The 22,676-nt window shown below is 44.4% G+C and overlaps 1 protein-coding gene across 1 annotated transcript in view; it reads left to right on the forward strand.

The window, feature by feature from the left end:
• Positions 1-22,676, forward strand: part of LOC120994969 (putative helicase MOV-10) — a 265,367-nt gene that overhangs the window by 242,022 nt on the left and 669 nt on the right. The window contains exons 13-19 of the mRNA XM_040423881.1: positions 1,537-1,640; positions 13,915-14,012; positions 14,862-14,963; positions 15,089-15,191; positions 15,343-15,460; positions 15,838-16,029; positions 19,211-19,276. Of these exons, the coding sequence (XP_040279815.1) occupies positions 1,537-1,640; positions 13,915-14,012; positions 14,862-14,963; positions 15,089-15,191; positions 15,343-15,460; positions 15,838-16,029; positions 19,211-19,276 (783 nt within the window). The remainder of the gene's footprint in view (positions 1-1,536; positions 1,641-13,914; positions 14,013-14,861; positions 14,964-15,088; positions 15,192-15,342; positions 15,461-15,837; positions 16,030-19,210; positions 19,277-22,676) is intronic.

Below are 22,676 nucleotides of genomic sequence, written 5' to 3' on the forward strand. Positions count from 1 at the left end.
GGGAGAGCGGCGGGGCAGTGCAGTCACTGTACTCAGGCCCCGCCGCTCAGTATGTACTGTATTATATGTAGTGTTAATCATATCTAAACTGAATAATGATGCGCCCCCCCCCCATGTGTACCGTACTTACCGGTACATATGTCACGCTCCTGTAGTAAGCACTAGCAGGCAGGCCGGGCGGGCGGCCGTAACTCACTGAGGTCACGCACCTGCTTCATTCATAAAGTAGGCTGAGCAGGCACGTGACCTCAGTGAGTTACGGCCGCCCGCCCGGCCTAGCTGCTAGTGCTTACTACAGGCGCGTGACATATGTACCGTAAGTACGGTACACATGGGGAGCGCATCATTAATCAGTTTAGATATGATGATTAGCACTACGTATAATACAGTACATACTGAGCCACTGCCCCGCCGCTCTCCCCACCTACTACAGCCCCTCCCTAGGAATCTGTGAATGGGATAATGATGGGGGGGGGGGGGTCTGTGGATGGCATTATGATGGGGGAATCTGTGGATGGGACTGTTATGGGGGAGGATCTGTGAATGACACACATATAGCAGTGTCATCCACAGATCCACCACCCCATAACAGTGCCATCCACAGATCCCCACCCCATAACTGTGCATCATCCACAGATTCCCCATAATAGTGTCATGCACAGACCGCCATTAGTTCAAACCGACCAAAAGCGCACCTTTTTGGTTAAAAATATTCTTATTTTCCTCCTCAAAAACCTAGGTGCGTCTTATGGGCCGTTGCGTCTTATAGGGCGAAATGGAATCTTTATTTATTTATTTTTTATTATTTTTTTACCAAGAGTGCTTTCCTCCGGAAAAAGAAATGCTGCATGCATGGCAATTCCAGTATTGTCCTCCTCTACCAGAACAGAGTGCTGGAATTCCCTTCCCTTTTGAGTGCCATGATCTTTATGCAAGAGCGTTCTGGCGGTCTTCATCCTCACGCACATTTGGGTCGTGGTGACACTTTGCAGTAGTCCCACACAATCATTGCACAGCAGACTCTCATGCATTTTTCTTGTTTTGACTTTTTGAATGCCACCCTTGCCACTTTTCTGAAAAGGGGGTTCGTTGAGGGATGGGGTTGGGGCCAGCAGGCCTGGTGAATTGTATCTTCATTTTGCCAGTTTTCTAGAGCAAATGAAGACAAATCTACTGCAGCTCCACCACCTCCGACGCGCAGAAGATTAAATCTCCCCCATTGTGTAAAAACCGCAGATCAATAACCAAATCACAAAACCTTGGCAATGTGCGGTAAAACGTATACTGTTTTTTGCTGTAGAGTAATTGTCTGCATGACACATTTCCACAAGTTGTGAACCCAGCATCCTTAGAATCCTATAAACCCATTCTGTAACTCTGTATGCCTAACACAGGTATACCCAAAGTATTTTTAACCTAGCCTTTTCTCATGTAGCATGCTCGGGCACATGCTTAGACTTGTAAATACAGCATATCATTGTTTCTTGTACTGTATATGATTTACTACACACAGATTTTCTCTTGTTGCATCCATAGCCCTGTTGTAACTGGAATGATACAACCCAGGCATATGAATATCCTTGCAAAAATAAGCTTATGGAATACAAGGTTATAATCACAACGCTTATTACAGCCGGAAGGTAAGGGATGCATTAAAACACAATTCCTCTACTGATATTTTACAATTTTCCCCAGCGCCTCCACAATGGAACTCTCAAGAGGGTGTCCCTGCCTCCACAGGACAGGAAACTATGTAGAAGCTCCAGTTTAAAGGGCCCCCTCCCTTCACCTGCTTCAGGTGTTTCCTGTCCTCGGGATCCTATAGAAGCTGCTACTGCTGGGGTCAGGAGTTCCGTTTTCAAGTTCACAGGGCCTGTTTTTTTTTTACCTCCATTGAGAGGGCCAGTGCAGAGGACGTGAGCTTGGGAGGTCTTTGTCCTCTGCTCCACTTCGGCGTAAGTCCTTCAGTGAAGGCAGCCCCGGGCACCCGCTCCCCAGCTTCAATATACGGCGGGGAGTGAGGGATCGCGCGGAAGCTCAGTACAGGCTGGGATTCTCTGGTCTGAGAATTCCATTGCCAGGCCTCTGTTCATCAATTCCACCAGTACATGACGTCAGAGGCCTGGCGGATATGAAAGGGGGAGTGTTGGGAAGCATGGAGCACAGCAGTTCGGCGTCTTCTGTGCAGAGACCCTTGCATAATGTTGGGTACCTCTGACATGCCATGCATGCCTGTAGATCCTACTGCTCGGTAAGGCTTATTGCACACAAACATGCACGCTCCGTGGCTGTATTGCGGATCCGCAATACACGGGCACCGTTCCATGTGCATTCCGCATCACGGATGCGGACCCATTCACTTCAATGGGTCTGCAAATCTGGAGGTGCAGAACAGAAACACGAACGGAAGCACTACGGAGTGCTTCAGTGGGGTTTCGTCCTGTACTTCCGTTCTGCAAAAAGATAGAACATGTTCATCTTTTTGCGGAACGGCTGGATTGCGGACCTATTAAAGTGAATGGGTCCCTGATCTGCTGTGGCAGCCCCACAGTGGGTGTTAGTGCATTGCGGGCCACAGCACGGCCACGGGGCGCACGCATTCGTGTGTAAGAGGCCTAAGCCTCCTTTTAAATTTGTGTCTGCAGCTATTACCTCTTCCTAATTGGTGTTTGGTGCTGGACCTTTTTTTACTTCTTTACTATCTTAAAGCCCTGATTACTATTATTGCATTATAGGGCAGAGAGGCCATCACCATAAAATCCTCTGGCGGAGAATCAGGGCAAAAATGTGTTATTTGTAGGAAAACTCTGACGTCAAAAACTAAAAAGGCAGTTTGTCCCAGATGTACGGATAACGTAATGACAGGAATCCCCTTCCTTGCTAGAGTCTATTAAAAATCTAATTAAGGAAGAAGTAAAGCGGTAATGTATTCAAGGTTATCGCCACCCCCCCCCCCCCCCCCCCCCCTCCTTGTGTCTTCCAGAGGATACGGAAAGATTATTAAAGACCATAAGAGCCGCTATGAAGATTGAGGACGTAAAAGTCTCAATCCATTCAAGACCAAATGTTTCAGAGATTGGGGGAAAGAGTTTTCCCGTCCATAATAATATCAAAATGCTAATGGATAAAGAATGAAAAGATCCTGAAAAGCGAAATGATTCCAAATTCCTTCAAGAGGAAATATCCTCTTGCAGAATCAAATTCATGAAATATTATGATAAAAATCAGGGCACCTTGAACGAAGCATTGTGCATGAACAGGCTATTAGGATGCCTATAGCAGTGAGGGGTATATAAATAATCCTCACATGAAAAAAAGGACCTGTAAGTAATGATGGTCAGCTAGGAGTCTGACCAATCAACTGTGCCTCAATTCACATTTATAAAACACTACCACTGCTGCCGATCAGTTGTACAGCCTGCAGTCCATGCTGGTATGTGAACGAGGCCACGCTACATCAGGGGCTGGCATAGGACCTGGTGGTACGAAGCATCATGTACCCATCCAGTACAAACACCACTCATTAAGCTCACACGGTCTAAGCTTGACGCGTTTCTACACAGGCAACAATGCACCACGTGTCATCAGGAGCAAGAATCTTGCAGAGCAGTATCGATAGAAATAGCGGTCCACCACTGATATCGTGTGGACTGTATGTGCCCGGAACTAGGATGGCCAAACGCGGGTCTAAATACAGGAAGCCCCATGGGTGTAATCCATCCTGCTGCTCCGTGACTCAGATGTATGGGCGTGTCAACTGACTCCGCCCCCTGATATTGCTAGGACGGGATACTGGACTGACAGCTCTGGGGGAAGCGCTGAAAGCGCTACAGGTAACGGGGAATACTTAATTGGCAACATATGGAAAAACTCCAGTGTATGTACAAAGGCTCAACATGAATACTGTGCTACTTGCACTTCCAGATCATTTTTCTGTCTGGCTAGCCCAATTGGAGGAACACTTGGCGGCGGGTACCCCCTGAGAGGAAATCCTATCCTCTATACCCATTCTGAAGCAGGCCTCAAATTTTTGGTTTGACTCCTCTGCGGATCTAGTAAAACTCTCCGCCAGATTCTCTGCCCTTATTAATGCCACCCGTAGCGCAATATGGCTCAGGTTAAGGTCTGGAGATGCTAGCTCTAGAAGTTGCTTATGCTCCATACCGTGTGAGGGAGACAAGTTGTTCGGTCCAGTATTAGATGATATTCTGGACAAGGCATCGGACAAGAAAAAAGGCTTTCCTTCAGACTCAAAATTTTACTAGAAAAGTTTTTCCTTTCGAAACCAGAAGAACCAGGCCAGACCAAAGGAAAAAAGAGGGTTCGGGGAGATGGTTTTTTGTTCACTCCAGAAAGTTCCGAAAAGCCCTCACAATAACGCCAGATCTCAGGTAGGAGGCAGATTAAAAATGTTTCCTTGGGTGATGAGTACTAGAACCGAAGGTTACAAACTGGAATTCCCTGCTCCTCCTCCAGATCACTACACATGCAACAAGCCTTTACTTCAAAAAGAATAACAGTTGGTTGTAGAATCAGAAATATATTTTCTTCTGCAAAAGCGAGTCATAATCCCGGTTCCTGAAGATCAGGAGGGAACAGGATTTTATTCACCCATCTTTCTAATCCAGAAACTAAACAAGTCTTTCAGGTTAACAAATCTAAAGAGGTGAAACAAAAACATAACCTACAAAATATTTAAAATGGAGACTATCAGGTCCACAGTAAATCTTTTGACTCGCGACTGCTACATGGTAACCCTGGATCTCTCTGATGCATACTACCATGTCCCCATCCACAGAGACTTTCAGAAGTTTCTCAGGATTGCAGTATTTCTGAGGTGTCCCTTCCCTTCGGGTTATCCACAGCCCCAAAAATCTTCTCAAAGATTATGGCCAAGGTGACGACGAGTTTTCTACATCTTTAGCGCATCTTGATTTTTCCATACCTGGATGATTTTTATTTATTTTTTTGGGCAGCCCCGTCCCTACAAGATTTGAAGGTTCATCTGCAAATTGTACAAAAAAATCAGACCTAAATCCCACCCAGCCGTGAAAAAAATATTTCTGGGAGTCTTGCTCGACTCCCACAATCTTATGTCCTTTCTTCCTCAAGAAAAACAGACTTCCCTCTCTGAGTCTTGCTGTTTTGCAAATCTAGGATAATATCCATCAGGAACATCATGACCCTTTTAGGCCATCTAACTTCATCCATTCCAGCAGTCTGATGAGCTCAACGCCACACAAGGATTCTACAAGCTTTTCTTTTAAAAGCCTGGCATGGAAATCAAAACACTTTAGACAAAACAGTAAGAAATGAAGATCAGAAGAAATCTTCAGAGAGGAGTGTTTTGGTGACGTTATTACCACCGACGTGGGGGTGGGGCCCACACCAAAGATCAAGTGGTGCAAGGAATCTGGAGTTAAAAGATGGCAGCAGCATCCTCCAACTTGGTGTCCCATCCAAGCGTATCCCCATTACATCTAACAGCTTGGAGACTGAGCAGGTTACGTTAGAACAGAAGGGTCTGTCTGAGCCTGTGATTTCCGCTCTTGTATATTTTTTTACTCAAAAAAAAAAAAAAAAAAGACTTCCAAAATCTATTTAACCACCTCCGGACCGCTGTACGCACAGACGCGTCCTGGAGGTGGTTGATTTATTCCTCCTGGACGCGCCGGCGCGTCCTCTCGCGAGACGCGAGATTTCCTGTGAACGCGCGCACACAGGCGCGCGCGCTCACAGGAACGGAAGGTAAGAGAGTTGATCTCCAGCCTGCCAGCGGCGATCGTTCGCTGGCAGGCTGGAGATGTGTTTTTTTTAACCCCTAACAGGTATATTAGACGCTGTTTTGATAACAGCGTCTAATATACCTGCTACCTGGTCCTCTGGTGGTCCCCTTTGTTTGGATCGACCACCAGAGGACACAGGTAGCTCAGTAAAGTAGCACCAAGCACCACTACACTACACTACACCCCCCCCCCCGTCACTTATTAACCCCTTATTAGCCCCTGATCAACCCTGATCACCCCATATAGACTCCCTGATCACCCCCCTGTCATTGATTACCCCCCTGTCATTGATCACCCCCCTGTAAAGCTCCATTCAGACGTCCGCATGATTTTTACGGATCCACTGATAGATGGATCGGATCCGCAAAACGCATCCGGACGTCTGAATGAAGCCTTACAGGGGCATGATCAATGACTGTGGTGATCACCCCATATAGACTCCCTGATCACCCCCCTGTAAAGCTCCATTCAGATGTCCGCATGATTTTTACAGATGCACTGATAGATGGATCGGATCCGCAAAACGCATCCGGACGTCTGAATGAAGCCTTACAGGGGCATGATCAATGACTGTGGTTATCACCCCATATAGACTCCCTGATCACCCCCCTGTCATTGATTACACCCCTGTCATTGATCAACCCCCTGTAAAGCTCCATTCAGATGTCCGCATGATTTTTACGGATGCACTGATAGATGGATCGGATCCGCAAAACGCATCCGGACGTCTAAATGAAGCCTTACAGGGGCGTGATCAATGACTGTGGTGATCACCCCATATAGACTCCCTGATCACCCCCCTGTCATTGATCAACCCCCTGTAAAGCTCCATTCAGATGTCCGCATGATTTTTACGGATGCACTGATAGATGGATCGGATCCGCAAAACGCATCCGGACGTCTGAATGAAGCCTTACAGGGGCGTGATCAATGACTGTGGTGATCACCCCATATAGACTCCCTGATCACCCCCCTGTCATTGATTACCCCCCTGTAAAGCTCCATTCAGACGTCCGCATGATTTTTACGGATCCACTGATAGATGGATCGGATCCGCAAAACGCATCCGGACGTCTGAATGAAGCCTTACACGGGCGTGATCAATGACTGTGGTTATCACCCCATATAGACTCCCTGATCACCCCCCTGTCATTGATCACCCCCCCTGTCATTGATCACCCCCCCTGTCATTTATCACCCCTCTGTAAGGCTCCATTCAGACATTTTTTTGGCCCAAGTTAGCGGAATTTTTTTTTTTTTTTCTTACAAAGTCTCATATTCCACTAACTTGTGTCAAAAAATAAAATCTCACATGAACTCACCATGCCCCTCACGGAATCCAAATGCGTAAAATTTTTTAGACATTTATATTCCAGACTTCTTCTCACGCTTTAGGGCCCCTAGAATGCCAGGGCAGTATAAATACCCCACATGTGACCCCATTTCGGAAAGAAGACACCCCCAGGTATTCCGTGAGGGGCATATTGAGTCCATGAAAGATTGAAATTTTTGTCCCAAGTTAGCGGAAAGGGAGACTTTGTGAGAAAAAAATTAAAAATATCAATTTCCGCTAACTTGTGCCAAAAAAAAAAAAATTCTATGAACTCGCCATGCCCCTCATTGAATACCTTGGGGTGTCTTCTTTCCAAAATGGGGTCACATGTGGGGTATTTATACTGCCCTGGCATTCTAGGGGCCCCAAAGCGTGAGAAGAAGTCTGGTATCCAAATGTCTAAAAATGCCCTCCTAAAAGGAATTTGGGCACCATTGCGCATCTAGGCTGCAAAAAAGTGTCACACATCTGGTATCGCCGTACTCAGGAGAAGTTGGGGAATGTGTTTTGGGGTGTCATTTTACATATACCCATGCTGGGTGAGAGAAATATCTTGGTCAAATGCCAACTTTGTATAAAAAAATGGGAAAAGTTGTCTTTTGTCAAGATATTTCTCTCACCCAGCAAGGGTATATGTAAAATGACACCCCAAAACACATTCCCCAACTTCTCCTGAATACGGCGATACCACATGTGTGACACTTTTTTGCAGCCTAGGTGGGCAAAGGGGCCCATATTCCAAAGAGCACCTTTAGGATTTCACAGGTCATTTACCTACTTACCACACATTAGGGCCCCTGGAAAATGCCAGGGCAGTATAACTACCCCACAAGTGACCCCATTTTGGAAAGAAGACACCCCAAGGTATTCCGTGAGGGGCATGGCGAGTTCCTAGAATTTTTTATTTTTTGTCACAAGTTAGTGGAAAATGCTGTTTTTTTTTTTTTTTTTTTTTTTTCATACAAAGTCTCATATTCCACTAACTTGTGACAAAAAATAAAAACTTCCATAAACTCACTATGCCCATCAGCGAATACCTTGGGGTCTCTTCTTTCCAAAATGGGGTCACTTGTGGGGTAGTTATACTGCCCTGGCATTCTAGGGGCCCAAATGTGTGGTAAGGAGTTTGAAATCAAATTCTGTAAAAAATGACCTGTGAAATCCGAAAGGTGCTCTTTGGAATATGGGCCCCTTTGCCCACCTAGGCTGCAAAAAAGTGTCACACATCTGGTATCTCCGTACTCAGGAGAAGTTGGGGAATGTGTTTTGGGGTGTCATTTTACATATACCCATGCTGGGTGAGAGAAATATCTTGGCAAAAGACAACTTTTCCAATTTTTTTATACAAAGTTGGCATTTGACCAAGATATTTCTCTCACCCAGCATGGGTATATATAAAATGACACCCCAAAACACATTCCCCACCTTCTCCTGAGTACGGAGATACCAGATGTGTGACACTTTTTTGCAGCCTAGGTGGGCAAAGGGGCCCATATTCCAAAGAGCACCTTTCGGATTTCACAGGTCATTTTTTACAGAATTTGATTTCAAACTCCTTACCACACATTTGGGCCCCTAGAATGCCAGGGCAGTATAACCACCCCACAAGTGACCCCATTTTGGAAAGAAGAGACCCCAAGGTATTTCGTGATGGGCATAGTGAGTTCATAGAAGTTTTTATTTTTTGTCACAAGTTAGTGGAATATGAGACTTTGTAAGAAAAGGAAAAAAAAAATAAAAATCATTTTCCACTAACTTGTGACAAAAAATAAAAAGTTCCATGAACTCACTATGCCCATCAGCGAATACCTTAGGGTGTGTACTTTCCGAAATGGGGTCATTTGTGGGGTGTTTGTACTGTCTGGGCATTGTAGAACCTCAGGAAACATGACAGGTGCTCAGAAAGTCAGATCTGCTTCAAAAAGCGGAAATTCACATTTTTGTACCATAGTTTGTAAACGCTATAACTTTTACCCAAACCATTTTTTTTTTACCCAAACTTTTTTTTTTATCAAAGACATGTAGAACAATAAATTTAGAGCAAAATTTATATATGGATGTCGTTTTTTTTGCAAAATTTTACAACTGAAAGTGAAAAATGTCATTTTTTTGCAAAAAAATCGTTAAATTTCGATTAATAACAAAAAAAGTAAAAATGTCAGCAGCAATGAAATATCACCAAATGAAAGCTCTATTAGTGAGAAGAAAAGGAGGTAAAATTCATTTGGGTGGTAAGTTGCATGACCGAGCAATAAACGGTGAAAGTAGTGTAGGTCAGAAGTGTAAAAAGTGGCTTGGTCTTTCAGGGTGTTTAAGCACTGGGGGCTGAGGTGGTTAAGAACTTGGAAAGCCTTCTTAAAAATTTGTGGGGGATAGATGGTATAACAAGCCTGGATCCTGATATACCCCTTATATCAGATTTTCTCCAGTCAGGTCTTGATAAGGGTGTTAGACCAAGCACCCTCAAGGTTCAAGTATCGGCATTAATTAACTTCCTGGAAATAAAGTTGGCAAACCTTCCCCTGATAAAACAGTTCCTAAAAGGTGCGGGAAGACTGTTTTCTGTTTTTTCATTCTAACATCCCTCCTTGGGATTTAAACCTTGTGCTTGAAGTTCTAATGGATGTACCCTTTGAACCTTTACAGGACATTCCTCTGAAACTTTTTTAATTTACAAAACCACCTTGTTATTGGCAATCGCATCAGCCAGAAGGGTGGGGGAGATCCAGGCTTTTTCCTGTAGATCTCCTTACCTCAGTTTTGGATGACAGTATCATTCTTAGACATACCCCTATGTTTCTGCCTGAAGTCGTAACCAGGTTTCATCGCCAACAGGAGGCCTCCTACCATCTTTTTGCCGAATCCATCTTCAGAGACATATAAAAAAAAATAGCATAGCATAGTTTACTAACTTACCTGGAAGTCTCTAAAGAATTCAGTAACTTGGATCCTCTTCAATATCAAGGCCATCATAAGCGTTCAGCAGCAAGCAAGAGTACCATCGCAAGATTGATGAGAAGTATCATTGAGTTCTGTTACCTTCAAAGAAACTTGACTCCCTCTGGGGGGATAAAAGCTCACTCTACCTGTGTGGTGTCAGCCTCCTGGGCGGAGAATGTCTCTGCATCAGTGGAACAAATATGCAGGGCAGCCACATGGGCAAACCCAAACACTTTTTTTCATACATAAGTTGGATGTGCTCCATAACTATGATTTTATCATTTGGCAGAAAAGTATTACCTGCGGTAGTACTACCCTAAAGTTCTTTCTCTGTTAAGGGTCCATTCAGACGTCCGTAGTGCATTGCAAGAATAGGACATGTTCTATTTATTTTTCCGGAGCCGCAAACCGGAAGATCGGGGGCGCGCTCTGGAAATGCGGATGCGGAGATAACATAGTGTGCTCTCCGCATCCATTCCGTCCCCATAGAGAATGCGGACCCATTATACGGACGTGTGAATGGAGCCTAATCCTGAGAGTGCCGTTGTAGAGGCGCCGGGGGAAAAGAGTTAATTACTCTTACCGGTAACTGAGTTTTCCAATAGCTTCCAACGGCACTGTATTTTCCCAACCCCTCATTTTTCCTTTATGGCATGACTGATGATGTATTTGTTTGATATTTTCAATACACTTCTTTGCATTACTAACTAGTCCTAGGTCATTAACTGAAGTAGGTAAAGGGAGGGGGCCTTTTAAACTTGAGTTTCTATGTTGTTTCCTGTCCTGGGGAGGCGGAGACGCCCTTCTGAGTGCCGTTGTGGAGGCTATTGGAAAATCCAATTACCGGTAAGAGTAATTAACACTTTTGAATGATGTCTTCTGTTAGTATATGAAGTTGGCGTGCGATTTGCTGTGAAAATTCACAACAGCTAAAGCAGAAATGCAGTATTACATGGCAGCCATCAAATGACTGACCAACCATAGACTGCATGTACTGCTCGCTTATGGAGGGAAGTCCCAGCCATGGTACCCCCTCAACAACTTCAGTATGCCTTAATAGAAATGAGTAGTCTTAGGATATGTTCACGCAGCGGACTTTGCCATGGGAAAAATCCAACGACACGAATCTGAGGTTGACCTTTTGGTTTTCTGCTGCAGTTTAGCATTTTCCGTGCTTTAGATCCATTTACAGCTTTAGCCCCATTCTCCATTCATAAACATAGCTGATCTAAAAACTCTGCCAATCACCCTTGGAGACCATGTCTTGATGTCCTGGAGCAAAACCGCTCTAACAGTTTAACCTGAAGGCTGGGGATACATACATTTTGCAGCACAAAACTTTGTATAGCTTCTGTTGCTTGATATTTGCAGTCAGTAGGAATGCCTTTAGTAATGTGTACTCACATGGCAAATATGCCAATAAGAACGGCATGGGATGAGGAAGGCACAGGCAATTCAGCAATGTTTGCTCTATAGTACAGCAAAATTCTGCCTGTAACCCATACTAAATGTATGCGTCGGCCCTGCTCCTACAATAGATTTCTATGCTTTCCTTCCATATTTAAATATAAAAGCCGGGCTGCTCTCTGTATTACATTTGCTGTCTGAACCTACCAAAATCTGTGTTTGACTGACCTTTCTCCAGTGTATGTGGCTGACATCAGACACCACATCATGTAACAAAACCTGAGACTTTTTTTTTTTTCATTTTTGTTTTAGTACCGTACAAATTATGAAAATGTACAAAGTACCAAAATGTATGGTTTGCCCATATTGACAGCATCTTTTATCGGATTTTAGTTTAGTTAGATTAAAAAGCTGTGTGCCTTTTCACATCGTGCTGCCCCATAGGAATGAATGGGTCCGCGGAACGAAATTGCAGACGTGTGAATGGAGCCTAAGTGTTGTCAGGCCTTTATCTAGGCCTTCAGCAAGAAAATAGTGATTTTAACTTTCCCTAATACAGAAAAGAAAAGAAAAATGGTACATTAAAGCATATGCAGTGGCATATGCAGGACCACTGGGATGGGGAAGAAATGCAAAATCAGTTTATACAGCAGTACAAATCCCATATCTATTACCAAAAATTCTATACAAGCACCCATGACAAAGGACAAGACAACTGACAAAACACAGGGGAAGGGAATGGATAAGGAGAAGTGAGAGTAAGCATGAGGAGGAGAAAGGAGGGGGGGAGAAGGAAGTGGGGGCATGTCGAGTAGGATCCCAAGGTAGCCAGATCACTTGGTATTCCTCCACGGTGTTATTGAAGGATGCTGTGAGATATTCCAGGGATCTAAAGTCACAAACCCTAGCCAGCAGCATGGACTTAGTAGGAGGGCTAGTCTGCCTCCAGGATTTAGCTTTCCCACTTTCTAATGGTGAGATGACTTGACCTATGTCCCAGTCCACACAGTAAAACTGAAAAATCAGCTCCAGTAAACTGGTAATGGCCTAGTATTATTGCTTACATTTTTATGCTGGCCTTTCTCATTGCATGGTATTAACCTCCAGTTCTGTAGCAACCCGTGGGGGTTAATTACAGCCCTGTATGCCATGTAGCTGTTAGTTGGTCACAGAGGGGCAATGTGAGTGCAGAGCCTGATTTGGGGATGTTTGTGCCACGCTCTGGGTTGAGCGTATGCCTCAGAAGCAGTGATATCCTCTGTGAAATATTTACTTGGAGTATAAAAAGTGGTGTGGAGGAGGACTGTGAAGGTGATATGGCAATAGTTCTAGATCAGTGCAGTTAGCTTGGAAAAAGTAATTCGCAAACAGATTGCAGCTTAGTAAGGCCATTTTGAAAAGACAGCTCTAAGGTCTATGAGCAGGACTTTCATATTGCTAGGCCCTTGTGGTGCTACTGCATCGAGGCCTAATGCAGATGGGCGTGATATAGAAATCCTCCTGAAGTGGAGACCCACCTGAAGTCCGTGGCAGTGAATTGCTGTCACATGTTGGAGTTGAAACTAGGCATCCAGGATGATGCTGAGACTGAGGTGTGATTTTGTACCTCTTTGTAGAACTTCTATGATGTTGCCTTCTGAGGGAGTAAAACAAAGCCACATACAAACTGAAAGGCCTGTGACTGCTTCCTGTGGCTTTTTTTTTTATATAATTGTCTTTTTATTGAAGATTAAAGTACAATAATAAAAGTGCATTTTTACAAATTTTTTCATGTAAACAATTAACTATCAGCCATTTTAGACGGATAAAACAGCAGAGTTATCAATATAGTTATAGCTTCATAATGCTAATCTTAGCAAGCCATAATAGGACCCGGAAACCGGGTAGATGAATCTCACTTTCTAAAATGATGATCTATACTTACAAAAATAAAAAAGGGGAGACAAGACACAAAAGGGCAAGCATACAAAAAGGAGAAAAGAATATCAGTCGCTCTTATCAAAGAAAGTATCCCAAGGTTGCCAAACCTTATTAAACTTATCTACCGTGTTAATAACTGCTGTCAAATACTCCATTCTTCTCATTTCCGTAATACTAGTAAACAAATCTTATTTAGTAGGTATGTCCTGTCTCTTCCAAAACTGGGCAATGAGGCGTTTTGTCGCTGACAGGACATGAAGTACTAAGCAAAGCACCGGTTTCTTTAGCACCATTGGAGGCATGTTCAGTAGGAACATATAAGGGTCCAATGAAAACTTGATATTAAGAAGCTGCAATAAAAGGCACTGATTTATTACATATCTTGACATATCACAGAGGATCCCCCAGAACGGAGGCACTTTGTGATCTGCCCATTGTCAAGAAATCCTTTGTACAGGTAGTTTTCCAGTGGAGAACCCCTTCAATGACCGTTTGCATCTCATTATGTAACCATCTTGTATTTTCTAGGCTTGTTTCTGCGCAGTTCCCAGATGGCCATTTTACCCATGTGTTTATTGATGAATCTGGACATGCAGTAGAGCCTGAGTGTGTAACGGCTATAGCAGGTATTGAATCGCTAATTGGTTAACTCTTTAAAATCCGTAAGTGAACCTGTTTTCAAGGGGGTGAGCTATAAGTGTCTGTTATCCATCCCCTTACAAACAATATAAAGTTTTGCACTGTTTATTACTGTATTGGATCCTGCGCTACACTAGATGGATGTAATACAGTGCATTGAATGCATGTTTGCAATGTTAATTCCTGTCACTAGATGTCCCTGTCGGCACCACCGGCTAGGGAAAAAAGGCTCCAAGGAGAAAAGTGGTCAGTGTGGCTGAGACCACATGGTGTGCCTGGGAAGTCTGTGTAGCTCAGATCAGACTAAGGCTCAGGAATCTGGCTTCAGCTATAAAGTCAGAGCTGGAAGAGTGTGTATTGAGACCTCCTGTGAGATTGGGCAGAGGTTTGGGTCTAGTCAGCCACCAAGGAGCATTCGGATAAGCCGTTTAAAAGATGCCACGGATTGACTGCTGCCTGAGGAGGAGTGGAGTCCCTCCGGCTGCTGATGGCGACTCTAATGGATAGACGAGTCCTGAGAGAGCTCTGAGATGTCACTTGGTGATAAGCGAGCCACAGTGGCTGGTGAGTCTTAGTAACTTGGCTCCCTTGAAACAGTTCCCTATCGAATTATTTGTGTCCTGTTTATCTAAGGTGTTACTCTTCAGATGCATCATCCCATATAGTGACTGCATATACGGCTACGGTGTATGAATTCTGTTATGTGCCACAGTGAACAACCAACATTGTCATTGTTTAGATGCCTAGGAACTAACTGGAATAATAAACGGTTTGCGTTTTTATAGCCAAATAATTTCTAAATACATTTTATTTACTCCAACATTTTTCAATTTCAGGTGTTCTGGATGTGACAAAAGGAGGGCAGTTGGTTCTGGCTGGTGATCCACAGCAGCTAGGCCCAGTGTTAAGGTCTCCATTTGCCATTGAGCATGGATTACGTGAGTGATTCAGATTGTCATTAGAAATTGCTCATGGACAACATTGTACAACGCTTGCTGTGGAAGAGTCCTGGTAAGGTTTTATGTCTGTAGTGTTGGGGTTTAAACATATTCTTTTTATGCAGGTCTTTCATTGCTGGAAAGACTAATGACTCAAAATCCACTGTATGGAAAATCCAATGGAGCTTACAATCCTCAATTTGTCACAAAGTTACTGCTGAATTACAGGTCTGTAGCATGTTTTTTAGTTTAGCAAGAGTTTTTTTTCTTTTTTTTTTTTTTCTTGATGCCTGTGTTTTCTCTTACCCTTTGAGTGACTGTAACTCCTTTCCATGTGTTTGACTGTCTTCCTTTTAATGAGATATACAATTTTAATTAGGTCCCATCCTGACATTCTCTCTGTTCCAAATGAACTATTTTACGATAATGAGCTCCAAGCCAAGGCTGATGAAATGGTCACACGTGCATACTGCAACTGGGAGAAGCTTCCAAAGGAGGTGAACTTTTTTCCCTTTGACCTTGTATCAGGAGACTTATAAGACAGGACATGGAATCCAAAAAGGAGATGAGAAATTAGAAGACACTTCTAAATAATTTAGTTAAAGCTATTTTTTGTATATTTAAAAATCCCTCCAAAGAATTTACCAAACTTCCTAAATATCTGCCATATCACAAGGCATCTCCAGAGCTTCTGTGAGGTGCAGCTTCCTCACCACTGCCAAGGAAGTGTATTAATTGTTGAGACAGCCATATTTAATGTTCAATGCTGTGGTCTGAAGACCGCATATAAATGGAAATCAGAAGTTTCTTCCTTTAGGGGCACAAGAAGATAAGTTGTTGTAATATCAGACTTTTCTAATTGTTTTCTTTGCAGAACTTTCCACTCATATTCCATCATGTGCTGGGGAAAGATGAACGAGAAGGGAACAGCCCATCCTTCTTTAATGTACATGAGATAGAGGTTCTGGTGTCTTATCTCCGTGACTTGCTGGAGACACAAGGAAAGAAAGGCATAGCCAAAATTTCTCCCAAAGAAATTGGCATAATTGCTCCTTATAGAAAGCAGGTACAATTTACATTAGCTTTTTAAACTATGAATGTACTGTGGTGCTTGAAAGTTTATGAACCCTTCAAAATTTTCTTTATTTTTACATAAATTTGATCTAAATTTTGGTTATCTTTACTTATTTTTAGGACTTGGGCTACTTTCACACTAGCGTTCGGGGCTCCGCTTGTGAGTTCCGTTTGAAGGCTCTCACAAGCGGCGCCGAACTGATCCGTCCAGCTCTAATGCATTCTGAGTGGATGCGGATCCGCTCAGAATGCATCAGTTTGGCACCGTTTGTCCTCCGCTGCGCTCAGCAGGCGGACCCCTGAACGCAGCTTGCAGCGTTCGGGTGTCCGCCTGGCCGTGCGGAGGCAAACGGATCCGTCCAGACTTACAATGTAAGTCAATGGGGACGGATCCGTTTGAAGATGACACTATATGGCTCAATTTTCAAATTGATCCGTCCCCCATTGACTTTCAATGTAAAGTCAAAACGGATCCGTTTGCATTATCATGAACAAAAAAATTAAAAATTATTTTTTTTTTTTGTTCATGGTAATGAAAACTGATCCGTTCTGAACGGATCTAAGCGTTTGCATTATAGGTGCGGATCCGTCTGTGCAGATACCAGACGGATCCGCACCTAACGCAGGTGTGAAAGTAGGTTAGATCTGATAGTGTCAGCAGTACAACTGCCTTTTTCAAGGATGCTTGAAAAAGGCAGTAGCACTGCCAAAAGGTCGTATTTTTGTATGGTGGACATGACTATCTGAATAAACAGTTTGGAGTCTGCGATGCTGTGGTCTTTTGTCCGCTTGTACATTCTGGATGGTGATCACGGGCACAATGGGCAAGTGACTATATATATATATATATATATATATATATATATATATATATATATATATATATATATATATATATATATATATATATATATTGCACGATAAATCGAAAAAATAATCGAATCGGCAAATGCGATATGGCGATTTGGCCGACCCGAAAATGCCGCGATTATATATGAAGGGGCCCCGCGCACATAACTGGCTTTGTGTGTAAAGTATTTTACTAGTGTGTGAAACAAGCTCTCTCCTATTGATAACAGGTCCAGCCTCTGTACTCACTTTCACGATGAATGCACTGCAGCGAGCTGGCCGGCGCGTGACTGACGTCACTTAGTAACGCTCATGCTTCCTGAAGTGGGAGGAGCGTTACTAAGTGACGTCAGTCACGCGCCGGCCGGCCAGCTCGCTGCCGCACGCTGTAGTGCATTCATAGTGACAGTGAGTACAGAGGCTGGACCTGTTATCAATAGGAGAGAGCTGGTTTTACACACTAGTAAAATACTTTACACACAAAGCCAGTTATGTGCGCAGTTTAGGACACATGAGGGGACACATAGGGCCACAGATCCACCCCATAACGGCGTCCTCCACAGATCCACCCCATAACGGCGTCCTCCACAGATCCACCCCATAACGGCGTCCTCCACAGATCCACCCCATAACGGCGTCCTCCACAGATCCACCCCATAACGGCGTCCTCCACAGATCCACCCCATAACGGCGTCCTCCACAGATCCACCCCATAACGGCGTCCTCCACAGATCCACCCCATAACGGCGTCCTCCACAGATCCACCCCATAACGGCGTCCTCCACAGATCCACCCCATAACGGCGTCCTCCACAGATCCACCCCATAACGGCGTCCTCCACAGATCCACCCCATAACGGCGTCCTCCACAGATCCACCCCATAACGGCGTCCTCCACAGATCCACCCCATAACGGCGTCCTCCACAGATCCACCCCATAACGGCGTCCTCCACAGATCCACCCCATAACGGCGTCCTCCACAGATCCACCCCATAACGGCGTCCTCCACAGATCCACCCCATAACGGCGTCCTCCACAGATCCACCCCATAACGGCGTCCTCCACAGATCCACCCCATAACGGCGTCCTCCACAGATCCACCCCATAACGGCGTCCTCCACAGATCCACCCCATAACGGCGTCCTCCACAGATCCCCCACAACTATGTCATACCCAGCCGCGTCAGCGGCTCATATGGGAAAATCCAAGCAAATAGACCTCTAGCACAATTCCCTTAAAATATCGCATCGCATATCGTTATCGCAATATACAGTACAGACCAAAAGTTTGGACACACCTTCTCTTTCAAAGAGTTTTCTTTGTTTTCATGACTATGAAAATTGTAGATTCACACTGAAGGCATCAAAACTATGAATTAACACATGTGGAATTATATACATAACAAACAAGTGTGAAACAACTGAAAATATGTCATATTCTAGGTTCTTCAAAGTAGCCACCTTTTGCTTTGATTACTGCTTTGCACTCTCTTGGCATTCTCTTCATGAGCTTCAAGAGGTAGTCCCCTGAAATGGTTTTCACTTCACAGGTGTGCCCTGTCAGGTTTAATAAGTGGGATTTCTTGCCTTATAAATGGGGTTGGGACCATCAGTTGCGTTGAGGAGAAGTCAGGTGGATACACAGCTGATAGTCCTACTGAATAGACTGTTAGAATTTGTATTATGGCAAGAAAAAAGCAGCTAAGTAAAGAAAAACGAGTGGCCATCATTACTTTAAGAAATGAAGGTCAGTCAGTCAGCCGAAAAATTGGGAAAACTTTGAAAGTAAGGGCTATTTGACCATGAAGGAGAGTGATGGGGTGCTGCGCCAGATGACCTGGCCTCCGCAGTCACCGGACCTGAACCCAATCGAGATGGTTTGGGGTGAGCTGCACCGCAGAGTCAAGGCAAAAGGGCCAACAAGTGCTAAGCATCTCTGGGAACTCCTTCAAGACTGTTGGAAGACCACTTCAGGGGACTACCTCTTGAAGCTCATCAAGAGAATGCCAAGAGTGTGCAAAGCAGTAATCAAAGCAAAAGGTGGCTACTTTGAAGAACCTAGAATATGACATATTTTCAGTTGTTTCACACTTGATTGTTATGTATATAATTCCACATGTGTTAATTCATAGTTTTGATGCCTTCATAGTCATGAAAATAAAGAAAACTCTTTGAATGAGAAGGTGTGTCCAAACTTTTGGTCTGTACTGTATATATTTCTATTTTGTGGTAATACTGTACCATTACAAATTGACTATCAAAGGCGCAGTGTTGTTCAAAGCAATAAAACAAAGTTATGCTAAGAATTGCGATGTGATCTTTCAGGTGGAAAAAATTCGGAAAGCCATTGATAAAGAATTCAGAGCTGTAACTGACATTACAGATCTTAAGGTAAGGTTTTATGCACATAGCCTGATTTCTTTAATTGCTATAGCATTTCTTTCATATTAAATTTGGAAGCTGTGTGATCCTAAGGCCTCATGCACACGACCTTTTTTTTTTTTTTTTAAGATCCACAAAAACGGGGTCTGTAGGTCTGTGATCCGTGTCCGTTTTTTCTTCCGTGGGTCTTCCTTGATTTTTGGAGGATCCACGGACCTGAAGAAAAAGTTGTTTTGGTGTCCGCCTGGCCGTGCGGAGCCAAACGGATCTGTCCTGACTTACAATGCAAGTCAATAGGGACAGATCCGTTTGATGTTGACACAATATGGTGCAATTGGAAATGGATCCGTCCCCCATTGACTTTCAATGTAAAGTCAGGAGATGGTATATTTTAACTTGAAGCGTCCCCATCACCATGGGAACGCCTCTATGTTAGAATATACCATCGGATTTGAGTTAGATCATCAAAACTCAGATCCGACAGTATATTCTAACACAGAGGCGTTCCCATAGTGATGGGGACGCTTCAAGTTAGAATATACCAAAAACTGTGTACATGACTGCCCCCTGCTGCCTGGCAGCACCCGATCTCTTACAGGGGGCTGTGATCAGCACAATTAACCCCTCTGGTGCCGCACCTGAGGGGTTAATTGTGCGTATCATAGCCCCCTGTAAGAGATCTGGTGCTGCCAGGCAGGAGGGGGCAGACCCCCCTCCCCTGTATTTAACTCATTGGTGGCCAGTGCCGCCTCCCCTCTCTCCCCCCCCCTAATTAAAATCACCTTCCCCCCATCATTGGTGGCCAGTGCGGCCTCCCCTCTTCCCCCCCCTAATTAAAATCACCCCCCCATCATTGGTGGCAGCGGAGAGTTCCCGATCGGAGTCCCAGTTTAATCGCTGGGGCTCCGATCGGTAACCATGGCAACCAGGATGCTACTGCAGTCCTGGTTGCCATGGTTACTTAGCAATTTTAGAAGCATTATACTTACCTTCGCTGCCTGTGACCGGCCGGGCGCTCTTCCTACTAGTAAGTGAAAGGTCTGTACGGCGCATTGCCTATAGCACAGACCTGTCACTTACCAGTAGGAGGAGCGCCCGGCCGGTCACAGACATCGCAGGTAAGTATAATGCTTCTAAAAATTGCTAAGTAACCATGGCAACCAGGACTGCAGTAGCGTCCTGGTTGCCATGGTTACCAATCGGAGCCCCAGCGATTAAACTGGGACTTCGATCGAAACTCTCAGCTGCCACCAATGATGGGGGAAGGTGATTTTAATTAGGGGGGGGGGAGAGGGGAGGCCGCACTGGCCACCAATGATGGGGGAAGGTGATTTTAATTAGGTGTGGGGGGGAGAGGGTAGGCCGCACTGGCCACCAATGAGTTAAATACAGGGGATGGAGGGAGGGGGGCCGCACTGACCACCAATAAGTTAAATGCAGGGGAGGGGGGTCTGCCCCCTCCTGCCTGGCAGCACCTGATCTTACAGGGGGCTATGATCCGCACAATTAACCTCTCAGGTGCGGCACCTGAGGGGTTAATTGTGCGGATCACAGCCCCCTGTAAGAGATCGGGTGCTGCCAGGCAGCAGGGGGCAGTCATGTAGAAAGTTCTTAGTATATTCTAACTTGAAGCGTCCCGATCGCCATGGGAACGCCTCTCTGTTAGAATATACTGTCGGATTCGAGTTTTCACGACTGCGATCCGTCTGTGTGAAAGTAGCCTACGATCACGGACGCGGATGCCAATCTTGTGTGCATCCGTGTTTTTTCACGGACCCATTGACTTGAATGGGTCCGTGAACCGTTTTCCGTCAAAAAAATAGGACAGTTTTTAACGGACCCATTGAAAGTCAATGGGTCCGCAGAAAATAATGGAAAACGGAACAACGGCCACGGATGCACACAACGGTCGTGTGCATGAGGCCTAGCAGACAGGCACACGTGTCTGAGATCTCAGGCGCTGAAGATAACACTTGAAGTGTTTAAATGGTCAATCACTTTTCAATGACCTTTGTAAGTCAGTAGTACAGATAAATATAAGAAACCTTGTAATATATCCACTTTCTCCAGTTAACAGCCCCCCCCCCCAAAAAAAAAAAAAATAATTCTAACAAAACAAACTGTTACATGCTCCCTATGGAAGGGGAGGAGTGAGCGAATGATTAATGTCTCTCAAGTTGAAGAATGTTGGTGTGTTTGATAAAGGAGCATTTTGTTTCTGATAAGATATTTTACAAAGTTTCTTATATTTACCTGCATTAAAAATTTAGACCCTTTTAAAAATATGCTAGTATTGAAGATAGATGTTAAATTGTTGCCATATCCAGCCAATTCTGTTTTTGGACCCGCAGGTAAATATGTAATGTGTATGCTGATTAAAAGGAATCCATACCCCATAACAAAGCTGTCACTGGCACCCCGCACAGACTTTCTCCAGGCAGATGACCTGTAACTTCATTGGCACAGAAATGGAACATGCAATGCTTTTTATTCTTTTGCCAGGATAATTGCCTAAGGCCCCATTCACACTTCCGTAGTGTGTTTTGCCGATCCGCAAAAAACGGACACGCAATGTGCGTAACGCATTTTGCGGCCCGCACATCGCCGGCACTAATAGAATATGCCTATTCTTGTCCAGAAAGCATGGGGGTGAAACTGATCAGTTCTTTTCTGGTATTTAGCCCCTACGACGGAACTCTGTGCCGGAAAAGAAAACCGCTGGTGTGAAAGTACCCTAAATTGTTAGTCTCTTTTAAGACTAGGGCTACACTGCAACATTTGTCGCGCCACATTGATGTCGCACCAATGTCGTGCAACAATTATTATAATGATAGTCTATGGTGTCGCAGTGCGATAGACTATTATAAAAATTGTTGTTCGACATCAGTGTCGTGCAACACATGTTGCAGTGTATTTGTGCCCTATATGTCGCGCGACACATGTTGTCCTCTAGCCCTAGCCTAAATGCTTATACCAGTAATAGCAGATTATCCACCTCCAGTAGATGGGGATAACTGCTGAGACCCCACTGGTCACGAGAATGAGGGACCATAGAACTGCAAGCGCTCGGCTATATCTGGAAGTCCCATAGAAAGTAAAAGGAGCAGCAGCTTATATGCTGGAAATGCCGTTCCATTCAGTTGATGGTTTCCTATTCTCATGATTTGGTAGCAGTACCAACAGTTAAACCCTCACAGACAAAGGAATTATCCCCTATCTAGTGAATAGGAGTTACATTGCTATTACTGGAATACCCCTTTTAAGAAATTCAAATGATCTTGTGGTTCATAAGAGAGTGTGAACAAAGTTCAGAGTGTTCTGTATTCAAGGGAAGATTATGGGCACCATGGGTCCTGGGCTGTATGGGAGGTGTGAGCCACCCTCCATCCCAATGCACCCAACACATGCT

Source organism: Bufo bufo, chromosome 3 (assembly GCF_905171765.1).
Source record: "Bufo bufo chromosome 3, aBufBuf1.1, whole genome shotgun sequence".
NCBI classification, from domain to species: Eukaryota; Metazoa; Chordata; class Amphibia; order Anura; family Bufonidae; genus Bufo; species Bufo bufo.